At 38.6% G+C, this 19,180-nt stretch overlaps 1 protein-coding gene across 3 annotated transcripts in view; it reads left to right on the top strand.

The window, feature by feature from the left end:
• The first annotated feature begins 221 nt into the window (after positions 1-221).
• mast3b (microtubule associated serine/threonine kinase 3b) overlaps positions 222-19,180 on the top strand; it is a 41,147-nt gene continuing 22,188 nt past the window's right edge. The window contains exons 1-6 of one of the 3 annotated variants that reach the window (XM_042515531.2): positions 222-511; positions 3,013-3,102; positions 12,721-12,809; positions 14,906-14,978; positions 17,757-17,777; positions 18,088-18,166. In XM_042515531.2, coding sequence (XP_042371465.2) covers positions 465-511; positions 3,013-3,102; positions 12,721-12,809; positions 14,906-14,978; positions 17,757-17,777; positions 18,088-18,166 — 399 coding nt within the window. In that variant the 5' untranslated portion in view covers positions 222-464. Of the gene's footprint in view, positions 512-3,012; positions 3,103-8,001; positions 8,476-12,720; positions 12,810-14,905; positions 14,979-17,756; positions 17,778-18,087; positions 18,167-19,180 lie in introns of those variants that run through there. The other 2 variants (XM_042515538.2, XM_042515545.2) reach the window with 2 other exon arrangements.

The following is a 19,180-nucleotide window of genomic DNA, read 5'->3' on the forward strand; positions in this document are numbered from 1 at the left end:
TGTTTATGAATCACATCTAAACCCCAACACCAACTTCCCCCTTCGTCCTCACCCAACCTCGCATGTGTTTACTGTCACCCACCGCCCAAATTGATTTAGCCACCCCTTCCAATAGACTCCCCCCTTTTCTCCCTCCCTCACTCCCTCCCTCCCCACCAGTCACATGGAGGTTAGCGGTGACCCGTCGCTCCCTCGGCTTTGTGGCAGTCGCTCTCGCGTGCGCCTTGGAGACAGACGAGAGGCGAAACGCACAAAACTGCCTGAGCGCGTCATTTGTTTTCTTGTATCTGTTCCCCACAAAAAAAAATCTCACCGGGAATCCGCTGAAGCCGCTGCTAAACGATACTCTGGTAAACGGGTTATTTTTAGTCACCCACAGCAGCGATGAGTGGCTGGAAGCCGGCAGTGAGACCCATCGGTGCCGCGCTGTGGTAAGAGAAGCCCCCGCTTGGTGATCAACAAGAATGAAGTCGAGGCGAGATAAACTGAAGATCCCCTCTCTGACTCTGGAGTAAGTTCTGATTTTTATTTTTCATTCTCTGGTGTTGGTGTGAAGCTAGAAGCTGACATGTGAAACTGTTGTTTTTTAAAGTTCCAACAGTGGAATAATTGTATTTATGTGCTCATCCTTTGACGCTTTCTCAGTGTCAACAAACATACCTTTTCATCGATCAGTTCATCAAAAAAGCCAGCTAACGGTGATGAAAATGCAAATAATCCGTCATGTTTTCTCTCAGGCATTTGCTTCAGGCTTCATTATCAAGTTAACAGCTTTCAGTTTATGCTTGTATTTTTCATTTTGAAGTAATGACTGCATTTATTAGATGAGAGAAGTTACAGGTGTTTCATCATCAGTACTTTTCTTATGAAATAGAGGTATTATCAGCATTATCAGTAAAGCCCAAGCTCAAAATAGGCAGTTTTCCTGCTTGCTTGTTAATTTTTAAACTAATTTACTCACACAGGCTGAAGAGAAATCCAGCTTTCCAACATTGACTCCTATGGCACAAACTTGTAAAACCATCAAACTGTCTAAAGTTTTGGGCAAAGTTTTCTCTCAATGTCTCAACATTGTTCAGTTTCGATCTTTTAATTTAATCAGATCGAATGATTAACCTAGAGGTGCAGCTTATGCCACAATGTGAATTCTTTCCTCATGATGTTGTGTGTTCCCAGCGCTATTGTCTCCTTTTTTTTAAACCTCACATGGAGTCCATGATTCCTGCATGAATCACATGCTCCCCCTCACAGCACCAAGACTGGCAAACAGTCTTTATGAGAACAGATATTTTATTTCCATATAATTGCCAACCTATCTCCATCAAAGGACATGGCTGCAGTCTTATATCCACCCACTCTTCCTCCAGAGTGAATGTAGCCTCTCTTTTTTTTTTTTATGGGGAAGCAACGACGAAGGGAGGGAGGGAGGGGGTACGTGCTGCCCACTAGATACTGATCCATAAGGCGTAGGAGCTCCCCGCTCACATCCCCATTCTCTGATCCATCCGTCTGCCTCCTCCATGGAACATCTCAGCAGAGCATGCTCTGTTTTTGTTTCATTTTAAGGCTTTTAGCTGCTCCTGCGCAGAGATACAGAGGAGGTTTCTCGCTTGGCGAGCAGGGAGGGGTCCAGGGTTTTACTGGTAGCTGTTGATCCAGATGCATATCTGCCTGAAATAGATCTACAGGTTTCAGGATGGGCTTAAGAATTATAAGCATGGCATAAAATTGCTTGTATTCAGGTGTATATTTAACACATAGAACTGTGCTTTGCAAGTACTAACTTTTTGGAAGATGCACATGTTGAGGAAAGGTATCTCAGAGCAGCATCCTTGATTTGAGGTGCAGCAATATGATTGAAGTATCTTGGAATATGCTGATACAAATATAAATTTGCTTGCCATGGTTGTTGTTTTTCAGTTAAGACATCCTGCTGCTACCTTGCCACTGAGAGGTTTTAGCTGCCAATGCACTTAATTTCAGTCTACCTGAACATCACAAATTCAGCGTGAATGTCACCATTGAGTCAGTCTGATATTTTCTACTCAATTTACACTCAGTAGTGTCCGTGAAGTGTCAACAAAACGGAAATGCAAAATGGAAGCGATTACTCACTCAAGCACCATCGAGAGCTTTGGTTTTTGGGGTCTGAAAGAGAAAACGTGTTAAGATGAAACACAACGTAATGACTTACATATGTTATGTAATTATGAGCCGACACTACAGAATGAGTAGTCTTTGTGCAAGTTGTTTTTGCTACCTTCCTCTCTGCATTACTATGACAACACGTTCATTAGTGCTTTGGTAGCCAGTGCTGTGTTTAGCACTGAGAAGCCTCTGCAGCACTGAGACAATAGCAGCACTGTAGAGCCCACAAGGCAGAGCTTCCATCTGAGCAGGAAAATCAATAGAGAGCAGGTTCTGTGCTGGGTCAGCACCACAGAGATACAGACCTAAGGATGGATGAGCATGCATATTTTGATGCAAAGGTGGTAGACGATATTTATTGTAAAAAAGAACAGTCTGAGAATTTTCTTTTGTGTAGGGAGCACAGGAACACAGTTTGTATTGTTCTTGGTGATATTAAGTCAAGCATCAGCATCATAACATACACTGTGTAGCCAGATGTCAGACACTCCCTAACTTTGTGAAAGGAGGCATTAGATGTTAAGTGAACATGTAAGACGGTGAAACTTCCTTTCTGGTGTGTTAACACCCAGCTGCCAATTTCCTGTGGTGTAAGAGTTCACAAAAGGTCAAAAGCTAATCAGTGTTGCATCCATCCTCTCTGTAAAAAACAACGCTAACAGAAAGGCAGCAGCATCTCCCTGCACACAGTTGGTGAGTGTCTGTCACCATCGGCTGTGGATGATTGCCTCTCATCTGCCAACGAGTGGCAATCATCAACCGCTAGCCCTCAACTGAAGCTCTGTTGCTGTCTGATGACAGACGCCGGTGCGCTGAGGCGCTGAGTCAGCTCATTAATCCATGCCAACATGTCTTGCCTTACAGTTTGTCACCCACATGCCAGAGCCCCACCCTCCTGAGCCCATGCAGCCCATGCAGTCCCTGCAGCCCTTTACAAACCCTTCATCCCTGGAGGTAGGTCACATGGACCAGCCACATGCAAAGTGTTTCTATGTACTGAATTACAGACCGTATAGTAAAGATGAATGGCATGACAGCTCTTTAACGGTGAAGCCAAAATATCTTGAATGCCCCCTGGCTGCATTAAAGGTCATAAAACCCACCCCCTCCATGTTAGTGGATGGGACAGAACACTTGTAATACATTTTTCGCAGAGATGGCTCTTGTCATTTTGATAGTTCTTGTTACTCTGATGTATGTTCAATTATAAGTTTGGTTTTAATTAGTTAGTTATTTGATGCTATAAAAAGGGGGTTTAACAACATGATTTGTAGTTGTGTGTGTCAGTCGGTGTGCTCACGTCCAATAGCATTGCTCGCGATTGGTCAAATGCGTATGTGTGCAGGAAGTCAATACTGCAGAGATGGCTACTGGCTCCAAATGACATCACCAGTGCAAGATGACATTGGTCGTATTCAGGATATTTTAGCTTCATTTTTGTACACAGGAAGAAGGTGGAGATGTGTCCTCCATCTTAATATACATTCATTGAAAGGAACATGTTAATTACCATTAAAAAAAATCCCTTATCATTGAGTCAATTCACCAAAAAAACAACCAACTGTTTCATATAACAAATATTGTCTGTGTAGCTGAACTCTGATAAGGCTAAGTTTTTCCAAAAATATATATAACTGAACATGGACACTCTAGTTTATTTTGACTCAGTCCCTCATACACAGTACCGCTACAGCAAATACTCACTACAGTACCAAATGTGTAATAATCTGCTTCTGAAATTAGTCTCCAACAAATAAACCGTTTTTTTTCTGTTTGAGTTATATTTCCTAAAAACAATGCCCAGCTGTTTTAAGAAGTTCTTGAACAAATTAACATACATTTGTACCTTGTTTTTTTAATTTTTTTATTTTAAGATTTATGTTTCAGAACTAACAAATGGGCTTTGGACTGAGAGTTGCAGACATGCTAATATTTAGTGACTAAACACTATTTTTTAATGGAGATTTGTTTATAATCACACAAAACCCCCCCACAAAACCTAGCAAGGTCCATTTAGTAGGCGTTCTGGTGCTTTCATTGGGACCACAAGATCTTGTCATTTGTATAGCTGTAATCATATGATAACTGAAGCAAACGAAGAAAAGAAAGAAAACACTGAGATATGATTAAATCCTTTCCCCCGCTAAATGGACCATGTTTTAAGGTTGTTTTGTGACATTAACTTTAAAACATTTTAAAAAAACAGATTAAACAAAAGTAGTAAAATGAACAGTTTTTTCTGCTGATTGGTTTTCCAAATACAGATTCCACAGTATAACTTCAAAAAAAAGTGAGGAATAAATGAAATAATTAGGGAGAAAAGGGAAATATGTACTAAGTCTGAGTTGTTTTTTGTATATTAAGGTGCTTCTGATTCGCCAGTGAACACCCATCATTTATTAGTTGTCTCTAAGTCTATGTGGGTTGCTTGGCAACGGTGCTGGGTGCTATAGAGGAAGGCAACACTGCAAACAGAGGCAGCAGCATCCAGCATGTTTCTGGATGTGTGAGCAGTGCTAGGCTGTCACACCACACACTGCACAGTGATGAATCCCATTTGCTCTGTTGAAAAAAAGGGAGCACATTTTTAATGCAAAAATCAAATGCAGTACACATAAATTCCCTCACACAACGCAGTCTTCACACAGGCTTAAGTAATCTGATGCGACAGGATGGCAGATTGCACATTTATTGGCATCACTCTTCACAGCATTTTCCATTTGAGACGCCTCTGTGTTGTTTCACCATCCAGTAACATGTTCACTCTCTTGCATCAGATTCTATATTTGTATGCAAGTAAATTGCTTCTTGGCATCATTCTTTGATTTTGATACACTGACTGTGTTGAGGTTTGTCTTAATGGCATTAATTGAAAAGGGAAGAGGATGACATATAACTTTTGTCATCACATTATTATGGCACATTTATGTAGCAGATGTACACCCCACGAAAGGCATGAAATGCGTTACATCAATTTTAAGATATTGTAAAATCAAATGCAGACAAAAAATTGAATGCTTTTAAAAAAAAAATAAATTCCCACAACATAGTGGTCTTAATCAGACCGGTGCAATCACCTTCAGGCTTGTGTGAGATGTAACTACTAAATGATAAACTGATGACCTCAGCTGCCTACTGCTGATGTACAGCTGTAGCAGATTATCATGATGTTACCCGACCATGCAGATGTAAATGCAAATGTGCGGATCATCTGAGTTTGAGATACACTGAGTTTGCAAAGTAGGAGTGAGTCAGCCACTTACAATTCCACTCAAAAGTCAAGACCCAGTCAAAAGTGACACTGAAATGTCTAAAGTCAGACGTGATCGAGGGTAACCTTTTTCGCCTTTGTGACCTGGCTGTCTGATGCACAAACAAACCTTGATGGGACAAAGAAGACTAAAGACCTATTTAGGAGGGACAAGGAGACTATATTACACTACAAGACATCGGGGAACTGTTTAACTGTTTCGATGAATTGCCTCAAGAACATTTTAAACTTAATAATCAGGAATCTAGAAGATGGATTCATACTGCTCAAGAAATCTGTGTGGTCTTGGCGAGGTGCTGGAACTGTTGCAGGGCAGAGGACACAATGGGGGTGATTCTACTGCTGATAACATCAAATAATAATGTTATTTTTTAATATTATTATTTAATATTACTTTTTTAAAGCATCTTTTATGACTTTGGAAAGCGCGATATCATTCAGATGCATAGTAATAATAATAATCATATTATTATTATTATTATTATTATTATTATTATTACTACTAATATTAAACATATTTATCTTCATTTTGTATGCTGGTACAAATAAAGCATTTCACCTACAGTATAAAGCCCTACACTGATGATGTTTGCACTTTATTAGCTAAAATAAAAATGCATATACACAAAGGGTATTAATAGGCTATACGTGAGCACTAGAGGCACTATATGCATTGGATTGTACCACTGTTTCAAAGTTTGGCGGAGATCCTACCCTTTACTAGACACCTCATGGTATAACCCAACAATATCTTAAGCTGCTTTTAGGTCCTGTAGGAAATTGCAGTGTGAGTGAGTTACCAAGGAGATAAATGTGAAAACAGTTTCTAAGGCAATGTTTCTGACTGTTATTAACTTTGACCAATTATTTTGCAGCTTGACTGCACAACCAAACATTACATCAGGGACTGTACAATGAAAATAACATTTTCTAACATTATACTGTAAGTAAAGATTGTTCTTGCAAAGTGTCATGTTTTTCTAAATGTATAAATGCAGGCTCCCTTTCACAAAAACAACATGAACAATAATAATAATAATAATAATTTGGCAATGTCTCAAAACAGGCAACTAGAGTGATGCAGTACATTGTGTGTAACTTTTGCAACCAGGTCATGTGAAAAAGTGAGAAGTAGCTTAAAATATCAACATTGCTCAGACAGTCAAATTCACACAGCCTGTTACTTACACTTAATCATAGCATTGGACCACAGTTTTTAGTTCCTGATTTTTAAATTCAACTATTAACTCTTGTATGGATGCACATGTCCTCTGTACCCTTATAGAAGGAGATAACTGTATTATAAGCTCTATTTTGACCCTGCTGAAAAACAGGAACAGAGTAGAACTATCACCATCTCTGCCACTCAGCTGTGTTGTCCAACTAATGCAGCCTGTGAGTAGTCAAAATGTTACCCATAAACAAGGTTTCTTTGAGGACTGGCCATGTTCAGCTTCTTGTAGTTTTGTAGCACTTGAGCAAAGTAGGAGTAACCATTGTTCGGGGCTTAGTTTAACCCCTACAATCTTCAGCAGCCTTAAGTCTTTGGTCTACTCTCCTTTGCTGTGTTAAAAAGTATGTTAGTATTTTAGCTGCTGTTAAAGTAAACTGCTTTAAAATAGGCATATATTACAGTTGAAATTATTAAGTTATTAGTCCCTTATGTTGTGTGGGTAATCCGCACATCTTAGCATCCCAATGAACGTATAAATAAAGTGGCGATGGCCCTAAAGCTGATTACACTGCGGCCAAAGTGTCTGCAGGGTTCCACTAAAACCGCGGACTACATACTGCAAAAATATCCCATTTTAAAGGTCCAGTGTGTAGGTTTAAAGGGCATATATCAGAAGAAATATATGTAATATTTATAATTTTGATTACTAAACTAATTTCATTAGTTTAAAATCACCTAAAAATAATAATTGCAGTGTTTTTGTTACTTTAGAATAAGCAATTTAATGGCACAAATATTGATCTTATTTATTTGAAAATGGAAGACAGAACCAACACATATAAAACTTATGAGAGATTAAACGAAATACCTGGAGCTAGAAAAAATCAAATTAGCTCTGAAAAAACATGAAGGGAAATTTGACAAAATTTGGCAACCTTTTATTGACCATTAAAACCACATCACATCTTTTGGGATGAAATGTAGCATGCCCCCAGCATTTTGTTTTGCTATTATTATTTCATGCTTTCTTTCCTTCTGTTTTTTTTTTTATGCTTTTTTGGGCTTGTTAACATATGTGTGCATGTATGGGTGTAGAGTTGGTTATGGGTGTCAGAGTTGGTTATTATTTCATTTTATTTGTTAAAAAAAGACAAAAAACACATTAAAAAAGAAAGTCATCTCTCAAGCAGAAATGTCTACATTTTGCTGGTTTTAGATTTATAAATGTGAAAACTTGCTGGGTTTTTTTTTGGTTTTATGGCATTGAAAATTAAATAAAATGTGCCTTTAGACTGCTGCACAGGCAAAATAAGTTATTTGAAGTTGTCACATTGGACTTTTGTAAATTGCCCATTCTTTTGATGATCGCTGTTAAAAAAAAGTGGTTAGTTGCAGCCGTGAGAAATTACGAGCAGCAACTGAACGCAGCACCAGGCTGTAGCAGCTCGCTCACACGGACACACACGCAACCAGCAGCGTCTGTTTGGACAAACTTAAGTGTACCGCTGCTTCTGTGTGAACCGTGTTACACACACACCATTCAACCCGCCATGGAGGTGATGTTTCCGGGGAGAGACCGCGACGACAGACCCGCGCGGAGGATGTAACGGCATCTCCGGAGCCGTTGGGATTGCACGAGGCAGACAGAATACAAAAGGAACCGCCGAAGACGGGAGGCGATGGTGGGGAGAGCAGCAGCAGCAGCAGCAGGGGGAGCGGGTTTCACATCGAGACCAGCTTATGTTTTCTGAAATGAACTTCGAAACTGGTGAATAAATGCAAGGAAATCCACCAGCATGTCGGATCCAAGTCACTGGTCTGCGGTGCCACACCAGAACAAGTCCCATTTTGTTCCGGGAGCGTTGCTGAAGCGGTCAAAAAGGTACAGGAGTTTGGATTTGGAGGTTAAAACTGAAGCTAGTTTATCGGTTTCTTTTGACTTTTTTTTAATGTAAAGATGCTGTCATATATCATTTATTGTTCTTCTTCAGTAGTATTTTTTTCGTCTTTAGGTTTAAACCCCAAATAAGCTAGCTCCTCTCAGAAAGCTGATTGCTCCAGTTTACGTTAATCCTGTGTTTGTTCAGCATGTATTTGTGTTGATTCACAAGCTTTGTCCAGAAAATAACTTAACTGAGAGCAGATAATACAGTGTACTGACAATATCTGCCCTTTAATGAATATTCTCAACTTAATGTCTCTAATGTCAGACACAATAGAGTTTTTTTCCTCAGCTTTCTTTGTTTAAATTTGATGTTGCATTACAGTACATGGAGCCAAACTGTGGGTGCAGTTTGCAGTTCACACATACTGTACAACTGCGTGCATTGACTCACAGTCTCACACCTAGATAAATAAAATAAAGACACAAAACGTTTTTTATATGAAAGAAAGCCCATATTTGCACCTCTGTGTGTTTATGTTGGTGGGTATAGGTGTGATAATAGTCGGTGCCTGGGGGTCAGAGTTAACTGTTTCTCATGTTTACTGTTAGATGATTGTAGATAAACCCTGCAGCTGTTCACGGCCTGATAGAGGCCACCATGCTATATGAACTGAAGTGCAGCCGCTTCATGATGGACTATGGCTTATATTTAAATTAAATATATGTTTATATAGGCTTATGTAGGCTTATGTTTAAATTATTAGTTTATATCTCATTTAGGTCTTTGAATAATAGTCTGTATAATGTCAGAAATAGTAGGTAATGTCCTTAGATTACTGGTTTTGTCTGACCAGCAGCCAAAGATATTCAATTTGCAATTGGGTGAAGAAAAAACCCAGGAAAAAAAAAAATCTTCACATTTGGAAGCTGGAAACGGAGAGAAAGGAAATATTAAACGTTTCTGGTGCTGCAACTAATATTTTCTGGATTAATCTTGTGGTCTATAAAACATTAGAAATTGCAATTTCCTTGACCCTGGGGTCTTCAAATTATGTTTTTGTCCAACCAACAGTCCAAAAATCTATGACAGTCAATTTATGGCTTATACAACAGAGGAAAAAACTGCAAATGTGTGAAATTTTTAGAGCTGCAACCAATCATCTTCTAGATGAAACTGCTGATTATTTTCTAGATTAATCTTGTGGTATATAAAGTGACCGAAATCACAATTTCCCAGAGCTTTGGATCTTCAAAACTTGTTTTGTGAAACAGTCCAAAATGTTAAAGATGTGCAATTAATGGGTTATAAACAGAGAAAACTGGAAGTATTTAAAATATTTAGAGCTGCAACCAGTCATTAAATATTTTCTAGATTGATTTTGTTAATGTCATAAATTGCCATTTCCCAGTGCTTGGGGTCTTCAGATTACTTGTTTTGTCCAACAAACAGTTCACAATTCAAAGATATTCAATTTATGAGCTATAAATCAGAGGAAAACTGCAAATATTTGGCCTTTTAGGGCTGAAACCAGTTACTCTCTAGATTATTCCTGTGGTCTATAACATTAGGAAAAGCAATTCCCCAGAGCCCAGTGTCTTCTAATGTGTTGTTTTGTCCAACAAACAGTCAAAAACGCAAAGATATTTAATTCATGGACTATACATAAGAGAAAAACTGCAATACTTCAGGTGCTGGAACCAGACAAGCACGAAGCACTTTTGCTGAATTGATTATGAAAATAGTCATCCACTTATCTGTCAGTGTAATAGTTCATTTATTGAATAATCATTTCAGTATTATTGCATATGGTTCACCCTGGTGTCAAAGTGAAATCTACTTGGTTCAACGTTATTGGTCGAAGTTTGCCCCCTCTTTTCAGGACCAGAGGATTATCTAACACTCCCACCCACCCTTTACACACACACACACACACACACACACACACACACACACACACACACACGCACACACACACACAGTCTTGGACATCTGTAGCTCAAGCTGTTCCTGCTGTTGCTGTCGGTGCACACACTCCCCTCAGCCTTGAGTCTGTTGACAGGAGGTTTCCTCTTTGTATTTTGGCTCTCATCAGTCTCCCCCTTCAGCTGACACAACCACGCTGCTGTGTCCTGCATTTGCCTGCAGATTACAGTTGTAGTTACATAAACATCTCTCAAGAGCTGCTCTGAAGGCGGAAATAATCTCATCTGTGGAGTAAAATCTCAGTGGGCAGAGACAAAGAAATCTCAGTTCTTCTTACTAAGTATCATAAGCCCCATCTGTACTACTTTCATAAAGTGTGCATTTTTGGTAACTGCAGAAACACATTTAAAGGATGTTCACAAACTTTTGGTCTGCTTGTGGTTAATAACTGAAATTGAACTGGATCATACGTCGTGTTGTGATGGCATTTGAATTCAAATCATTGTAACTGTTGTTGTGGCAATGGTGTAAGTGTACTGCAGTTTTGTATTTTTTTTAGATGCGACAAACTTGTGTAATATGTTACATCAGACTGTCAGATTGTACTTACTGAGACAGATTCTGATGCTGACTGAGAAAGACTAGAAAAAGACGAGGAGCAGGCGATATGAAGCCTAGCACTCAGCTTTTGACTGAAACCTTGAATATCATTTATTGAATAGAGCTGAAAAAAAAAATATTTCCAACTATTTTCATAGTATATTGACGTTCAGTCATTATTCACACCAAAACAAAGTGAAACTTGCTACACATTCTGTAGTGGCAGGATTTTTCTGCTTCTCTGACAACAAAATCTGATGATAAACTGAATATCTTTTGGTTTTCAGCTGTTGGTCAGATAAAATGAGAAATGTGAAGACATCACCTTGGGCTCCGCAATGTTGTAATCATCATTTTTTCACATTTTTTAAAAAAATCTCATATAACAAACTGTTAATCAGTTTATAAAAAAAGTAATGTTTAAGAAAATAATGGTCAGTTGCAGCCCCATAATTGAGTAGGGGAAAAAAAGCTATTTATATGCGTATCTCTGCACAAAAGACTATGTTCTGTTGTCTTGTGCCAGTGTGGTATTGTCAGCGCTGGCTGTGTAGTTAAGGATCATTGTGCACACCCTTGTTTACCTGCAGAATCCCTTTAAAGGTAAACTGGTTTGCACAGGTTTGGTCTTTAAAAGACCTGTCTCAACGCTTGTCTGAAAATCAGGAAAGTCCCCAACAGCCCTGTTTGTTAACTGTTTGAGATAATTATTTAAAATAAAAACTAAATAAACTAAGAAATGAGCTGAAACAATTTGGTTTCGATGTATGCCAGTCCCCTTAAAAAAAAACAACAAAAAACCCCCCACAAAACAAAACACAAAACAGTGATGTCTATAATGCTATGTAAAATACTTTATTCAAACAATAAGTAGTCCCAAAACTAAAATAGGCCTCTAATAAATAAGTAAAAGATATAAATAAAATGAAATAAATTGCAAAACTAAAATGTAACTGAATAAAACAATATAATACAATTCTAAAATTCTGAAAAAAAAATTAACAGTGAATTCAATTGTGGAAGAAAAATAACATTGAAAGTCATAAATGGTCTTTTGTGTCCTCAACCTGCTGCTCAATACACACACAAACACACACTTCCATATAAACGCCTGCTGAAGCCTTGCATGAGTCAAACATGTAATTATGGGTTGATAAGCCAAAATGATTGCACTCAGCTGAAAGGAACACACCAGGTTATTTTCTCTCTAGAGTGTCTCATTGCTCAGTTTAACTGTTAATAGATGAAAACAAGCAATAATAAGTTCCCAGTAAATAGTTTCCTCCTGTGCTAAGATACCAGCTGCGGCAAGTGACGGTTTTAGGTTGTTCATATCATCTTATTCTAGATGTGAGACAATGATAACTTTTAGAAGAAACTTATCAGAAGAATAACGATAAGAAGTAAAACAATGTTGTGCAGAAGGATCTGTATGGCATTGATAATGACTGTAACAGAAACCTTGCAGTCTATATGGTAAAATAGCTTCATAGAATGATGTTAATAACCTGCACATTTTTGACCATGTGACCAGTGGGAGGCTTGTTTTAAGTGTTTTTAATTGTTGTTTTTTTGGCAGATTTAAATGGCTCACAGGTCATAAAAATGACTACAGAGATGTCATGCAGATAGTGATGAGAGGTGCAGATGAGTGATGTGTGTGATGATGACGCTGGCAGTATGTTGACTTCTGTCTTTTTTTCCTGTTTTTGCTCCAGCTGTCGCAGCAGCAACAGGAAGAGCCTTGGTGTCGGGTCGCCCTCACCCACGCTGTCCAGGCCACTCTCCCCGCTCTCACTCCACACTGGTAAGATCCACTGCAACGTTTGGTATCCTTTTAATCCCAACAGGCCCCAACAAAAGCATGAAACATGTTAAAATTGGAATTGGCTCTATTTCAGCTGCAGTGTCTTCTAGCAACATGTTGCATTAGCCAATCAAATAGACACAAGTGCAAATAGAAGCTAAAATAATTGGTATCATTGTGCAGGTTTACATTGTTTTTTTACAAACTCTTGCATAATCCTGCCTCAAAAATGTATAAACGGATGTATGGTGCCATGGCCTTTAATTAAACTGAAAACATGACTGTCTGGTTTGTATTTAAACCGTGCCCTGAAGAAACATATCGACACCGACATGCATTTTTTCCCATACTACTCTTGTTACCCTGCATTGTCAGATATCCTGGTGTCTGCAGGTGGTTGTTGATGAAACCAGTCAGATATCAGCTCTTTTTATTTAAACTCAGCAGTATGGACTCATCTGGGCGTCTGCGTGTGTCCATACAGTTTAAGAACAGATTGAGACATTGCTAATAGTATCAGTCCACATTCCTAGTGTTTGATACTGAAGGAAATTGTGAGCTTGATGTGAATGCACATTTTGTGCTAGTATTTGAATGTAGCATTTGGCAGTATGCAAACATACAATTTCCCTGTGTTTGATAAATGACATCAAATGAAGTTGCAAATTAACACGTCACTCTTGTAGCGTGTTTTGTTTAAGTCTCAGCTGCGCTCACGTTGTTTGTAAGCTGTAGGGCACCTTGCCTTGCCACACGCTCACGCAATGCAAGATTAAGCTTGATTAAGCCGCTCCATAGCCAGTATAGTGCAGGTTGACACTGCAGTATATTCAGATATATTCAGATGACCTGAAGCACGCCTGCCATCAAACAGCAGGCATTAACTACGTTCTCAGCTGAGAAGTTAAAAATATGACACACTGGATTTGTCAAAGACACTGATAATACTCAAAGTACTCAGAGTGAAGTGGCACTAATGAAATCTAAATATAATTTCAGTGCAGGTTTGTGTGGTGTTTATTGGTCAGGTTTAGAGGATGCAGAATGAAACTGAGGGAAGAGCAGAAAAAGATGGAATGACGATGATCTACAGATGGGAAATTATTGTTCATGAAGAAAATAAAGGTGCAATTAGGATTAAAGCTTTAATCTTTAACACTAAACTTAAATTATTCAAAAAGACAAACCCCTTTTCACTTTTTCTACTTCTACGAAACAATTTCCAGTCTCCAACATCTGATATTTTTGTGGCAAGCATTGTAAAGGTTGATATGAAGTACAAGAATTCACTGAGACCAATAATTGGAAGTAATTATTGTGTTCACAGCAAAATTAAATGTTGATATATCAATCTATATCTAATTTGATCAGAATATTGAAGATAAAGTGTTTTATAATCATCACTCAGCCCTCGTTCAGCCTATGCAGAACATCTGGACCTCACATTGTTAAAGGAAACCGTGTTTAATGTGTTCAGGTTATCAGTTTAGACTCGAAAATGTTTTGACTTGGAAATGTTTAGAATTAATATCAGAAAGTGTTAAGATGATTAAATGTCTAAATGCTGGTGTCCTTCAGCTCTCTGAATCAACATCAGCACAGACAGGGTACAGCCCCTTAATGCCATGAAGCAGCTGCACTCTATGAAAAGAGTTTTGCTCAAGAGCTCCTCATACGCAGCAGTATGAGGATGTGCTCCCTTTTGAACTCAATCATGCTGAGGATTATCTAATCACAGAGTACAGTCAGGCTCTATTTGTGTCTCTTATGTGTCCTAATTGATACACAACCACTTGCATGTAAACAAACCACAGGCTCAACCCCCAGACACTGCTGAGACCCCCTGAATTAAGACTGTTTGCAGAGAGGTGCTGTAATGTTTGGAAAAGTAAGACAAAGATGATATATTTGACCTGTCTGAGGTGCTGGTTAATGCCGCTGGGTTTTGCAGTGATTGAGGGTTCCTGCATAGACATGATGTCATCCTTTCTGGAACATTCCCACTTGTAAATGCACCCATGTGGTTTTCTATTTTCACAAGTTTATTATGACAGTTGTGAATAGTATCGGTCGTAACTTAGTCTTTCCTCTTTCAGCTGCGAGCAGCCCTCTGGACAGCCCTCGAAATGTGTCGACCAGTGCCTGCCTCAACTTTCCATTTGCCAGAAGGTACGTCAACACTGATCTCTTGAATCTTTTTCCCCATTGATCCATAGATTTATACTAATTGTCTAATCGGTTGGGGATTTTATCAAAATAATTGTATGACTTTTTAAAATGTAAACAGTTAATACAAACAGTAACGGTGTATTGTACAGGTCTGTTTAGTTTACTTTACTTTAGTTTAGTAGGAACCCGATTACCTAACGCCCCAGAATCATCGAAGGGTCCAACATATAAAAAACAGTTATATACATTCAAAAATCACAATACATAAAAACACTCACTTTCTCACAAAAAATTACAAAGTTTCTTGGAGATATATAGCTATATTTATATAGATATATAGCTTCTTGGAAATTACTGAAATATTAAAAAAATTACTTCAAATTAAGAGTAACCGTATACAGTTTCCACACACCTCAATACAGTTACATAATGGGATTTTAAGACATATTTTTGCTGTTTACCCCCTGAACATAATACTGAAGTTCCATTGCAGTTTTTAGACTGGTGTCCGTGCCAGAATACATTTTCAGGGCTCAGTGCAACATTTTTGGATTTGTTTCATCAAATTCTGTCAAGGATCCCAGGAATTTGGACCGTACATCATGATTCGTTGAAACGAAAGGAACTGTAGTCACTTTTGATTCCACATTTGACATTGTGAACCTAAGGGAACCAAATACAAATGAAACAATCTAAAATTAAATAAATCTCATGCACACTGAAGGTTTCCTGTGAGATTCGGTGTGTGTGCCGGGACAGAGGCAGATCGTCTGGAAGCTGTAGAGAAACAGCAGCAGGGTGACTGACTCAGCCTCGAGCGTTCACACCTTCCCCCTCCGTCAGGTCTCCTTACAGCCGACTCCTCCTCAGCAGGATAAGTGCAGCTAGATAGAGGGTACCCCCGAAGCCCACTCACACATCATTCAACCCTGTTCCCATGGCAACACGCTTGTCTTGCTCCAGGCATGTGAAGCCTAGAAGTGAGGCAGCACCTTGAAGACACCCAAGAACAGTCATTAAAACCCGTCAGCAGTCCAGGTGCTTCTTCGTGAAATACGGTGAAAACAAGGGAGAAAAATGACACCTGTGGGAAAATCAGTGGAAAGCACAGCGTACAAAAGCTTGCTATAAAGATGAAAGGCAATATATATGAATATACCTTCAATCTTTAATTCTTTTCATTTTTACAACAAACAGTCACAGTTCTGTCTTAGCACAAACTAATCTTTTCAAATCTAAATCTTCAGGCAAACATATTACCTTATTATTATGTATTATGCTAAAGAAATTAGAGTTGGGTCAGTATCTTTGATTTTATGCAAGTCAGCTGAACCAGCATTTGTCATTATAAAAAGCTCTGGCAATCAAAAAGTTGCCTACCTTGGCGACCTGCCCTGACAGCTACATGGTCCAAAATCTAGCTTGTGTTGCATTGGTAATAAGAATTATCACAAAGTGATGAAAATAGTAGAATAAGTCTTTTTAAATGGACTAACAAAGCAGTGTCTTTCACTCAATAAGCCAAGGCGGCAACATGAAGGAGATCAAATTTCAGTAGAAATGGGGTGGGAGGAGAGAGAGATGCGCAAGTTGTGCTTTTTTACTAGAAAATTTGTGAGTTTTTTGGAGTGACAAGTGACAGCTTCCATGAAGCTGAAATAAGAAATGATCTATCCCATCTATAGAAAAATAAGGTGAACGCTGGCTGAAAGGAAGATCGCCAGGGAGCTTAAAGTTTTTGGTAAATGATCATGGCTAATGAAAAAGTACTTATCGTATCAAATACTCATTTCCATTAAATATCATGATATAAAAAATGTGTTTTCTGTTTAAGAAGTACAAATGTAGAAGATACTAACCTATCTTTTAAGGGGTTACGTTTCCAGTCTGATCCAGATTGCACAGCCAATAGGTACAAGGTTTGTTCACATGATGTAGATCTGAATATCTCATAGATTCAGAGTGAACAGAGCTCTCTGTTGTGCAATGCAACGTAGGCTTATGCAATAGTAGTACGCTCATTTGCTGATGAGCAAGGTGTCATTAAGTTTCAGTCAGGAGTGGCTACAGAGTCAAAATTTGGTATGAGTGTTTGGCTTAGTATCAAAGCAGTTTGAACATTTTTATACCGGCCCAACCCAAGAGGAAAGTAACCTCCATCATCTGTAGAAATGCTGCAGTAATAAAAACTCATGGAGATAATCAGAGATCATTGTGGATAAAGCAGTCGTTAAAATGCTGTTACAGCCTTTTAAGCACTTGTTTAGGCCTCAGTTAATTGAAGTGGCCTTTAAAACAACATTGTGTGGTCGTTGTGGTCTATTTAAAGTCACGCTTTCAGACCTTGCTCTTTCAGTCTTTCATTGGAGATGGATTCTGCATGTTATGATGCTTTTTGAGCTGTTCTCGGTGTTATAACGTAATTGCTTCATCTGCTTGCAAACAACATGTCAAATAATACATAACCTTTAGCTGTTTTTCCACTTCAGTTTTGGTGTGTTTTATCTTTTTTGCAAAATCCAAACAAAGAGAGAAGATCCTTTCTCTGGCCATGCCATGAAGTGAGGATTTCTTTCTGTTATGTAAACTACATCCTCAGATTAATTTAGTGTGCTTGCTACTCCTTATATCAGGGCAAATGAAAACTGGCAAGGAAGGCAACATTGTCAGTACTAATCCCTCAGCTGAATGCCAGGGGTCACAGGATCACTTGCACAAAACTCACTGAAACTCTTCTTTTGCTTTTTCTCTTCCTCCCTGTTGCTGTCGTGATCTCAGCCACTTGGCTCGCGCCGACAGGTAGCTTCTTTTAATATTTTTGCACCATGTGTGAAAGCTTGTGTTTTGTCTTTGTTTTTTACAAACAGATGCTCCTCCTAGAAAGAATGTATTTTATGTGAAGGTGTATCTTGCTTAAAGAGCTTCTTTAAATCAAGTGGAGACACAAAGAACCCTGTTATATATGATTTGGATAAAAAGACATCAATTTCATGCTGCTGTAGTCACAGGACTCCTCCGTCGCCTCTTATGTAAGGAGTTTCACATATGAAATGCTAACTAATGCCAGTGCTGCTGAGGCTTATATAACATGAATGTCCGTTTCTCTTAGAGCTGAGGGCCGGAGATGGTCCCTGGCATCCCTCCCCTCATCTGGCTATGGAACCAACCCGCCGAGCTCCACTGTCTCGGTAAGTCATCCCCCAAAACATGTCACCATCCTCCCTGGTCAGTAGATGGCGGCTAGGCAAATCTAACACCTCACTCAGTCCAAATAGCACATTCGTTTATGCAATAAGGGAGGCGGATGCCAAGCCCGAGATGACAAACCGCAAATTGTTTTCTTCCATCATCTGCTTGAATTAGTCATTCTCTCAGTCTGTGGAACAGAGTGTTAGAAGTATTACACACAGTCTGTGTGTGTGCATGTTAATGAGGAGCAGGAGAAGTGAGTGTGTGTGCGTGTCCTTGCTGTTTTGGTTAGTAGATGAAATGCTCACATTGACAGCTTTGCAACCAAACCTCACAACATCACATATTTGTCACATTAACAATTCACAGAGACCTTGTCTTTTGTTTCTTTATTGACATCAGCTGTGGTGATTATGTTAAATGAGCCTTAACCCTTTGAAACATGGAGCAACATCACCTTTCTTGTGCTTTCAGATTCGTTTCACGTTTCAGTATCAAATTTTTAAACCCTGAGCAAATTGGTGCAATGTCTTTCAGAACGTTGGGGGAAAAAAGATAATGAGCAGCTTGGTTAGAAATGTTCCACAAATTGCAAGAAATTACTGGATTTAGAAATGTATTTTTCAAAGGCTTGAGAAAAATGTCTTTAAAAAGAATAAAAAGCTGAGGAAAAACTGTACATAAAAGTTATGTTACATAATTATGACAATATTTAGGAAATTTTTCCAGATCAGTTTTTTTTTGTTTGACTTTTTATTTATTTATTTATTTATTTTTTCTTTTTTGTGGGTGATCTTTCTTTCGTTGCTCATTGCACTCTTCCCATATTTTTGGAAGCAATCAAGCCACCTAGCTCACGGTAAATGTGATGTTTTTTTTGTTGTTGTTTTTGATGTTCAGTGGCTTAGCTAGTAGGCTGATTTCCTGAAATAATTCAAGCTTTTTGGGAGGATAATTGTCAAAACACATAGGATGTACAAGTATTTTTCAGACAAAGAGTTTAAAGTTAGTTC

This window comes from Plectropomus leopardus, chromosome 5 (genome assembly GCF_026936395.1).
Source record: "Plectropomus leopardus strain MGB_pleo_1.0 chromosome 5, ASM2693639v1, whole genome shotgun sequence".
Taxonomy (NCBI): Eukaryota; Metazoa; Chordata; class Actinopteri; order Perciformes; family Serranidae; genus Plectropomus; species Plectropomus leopardus.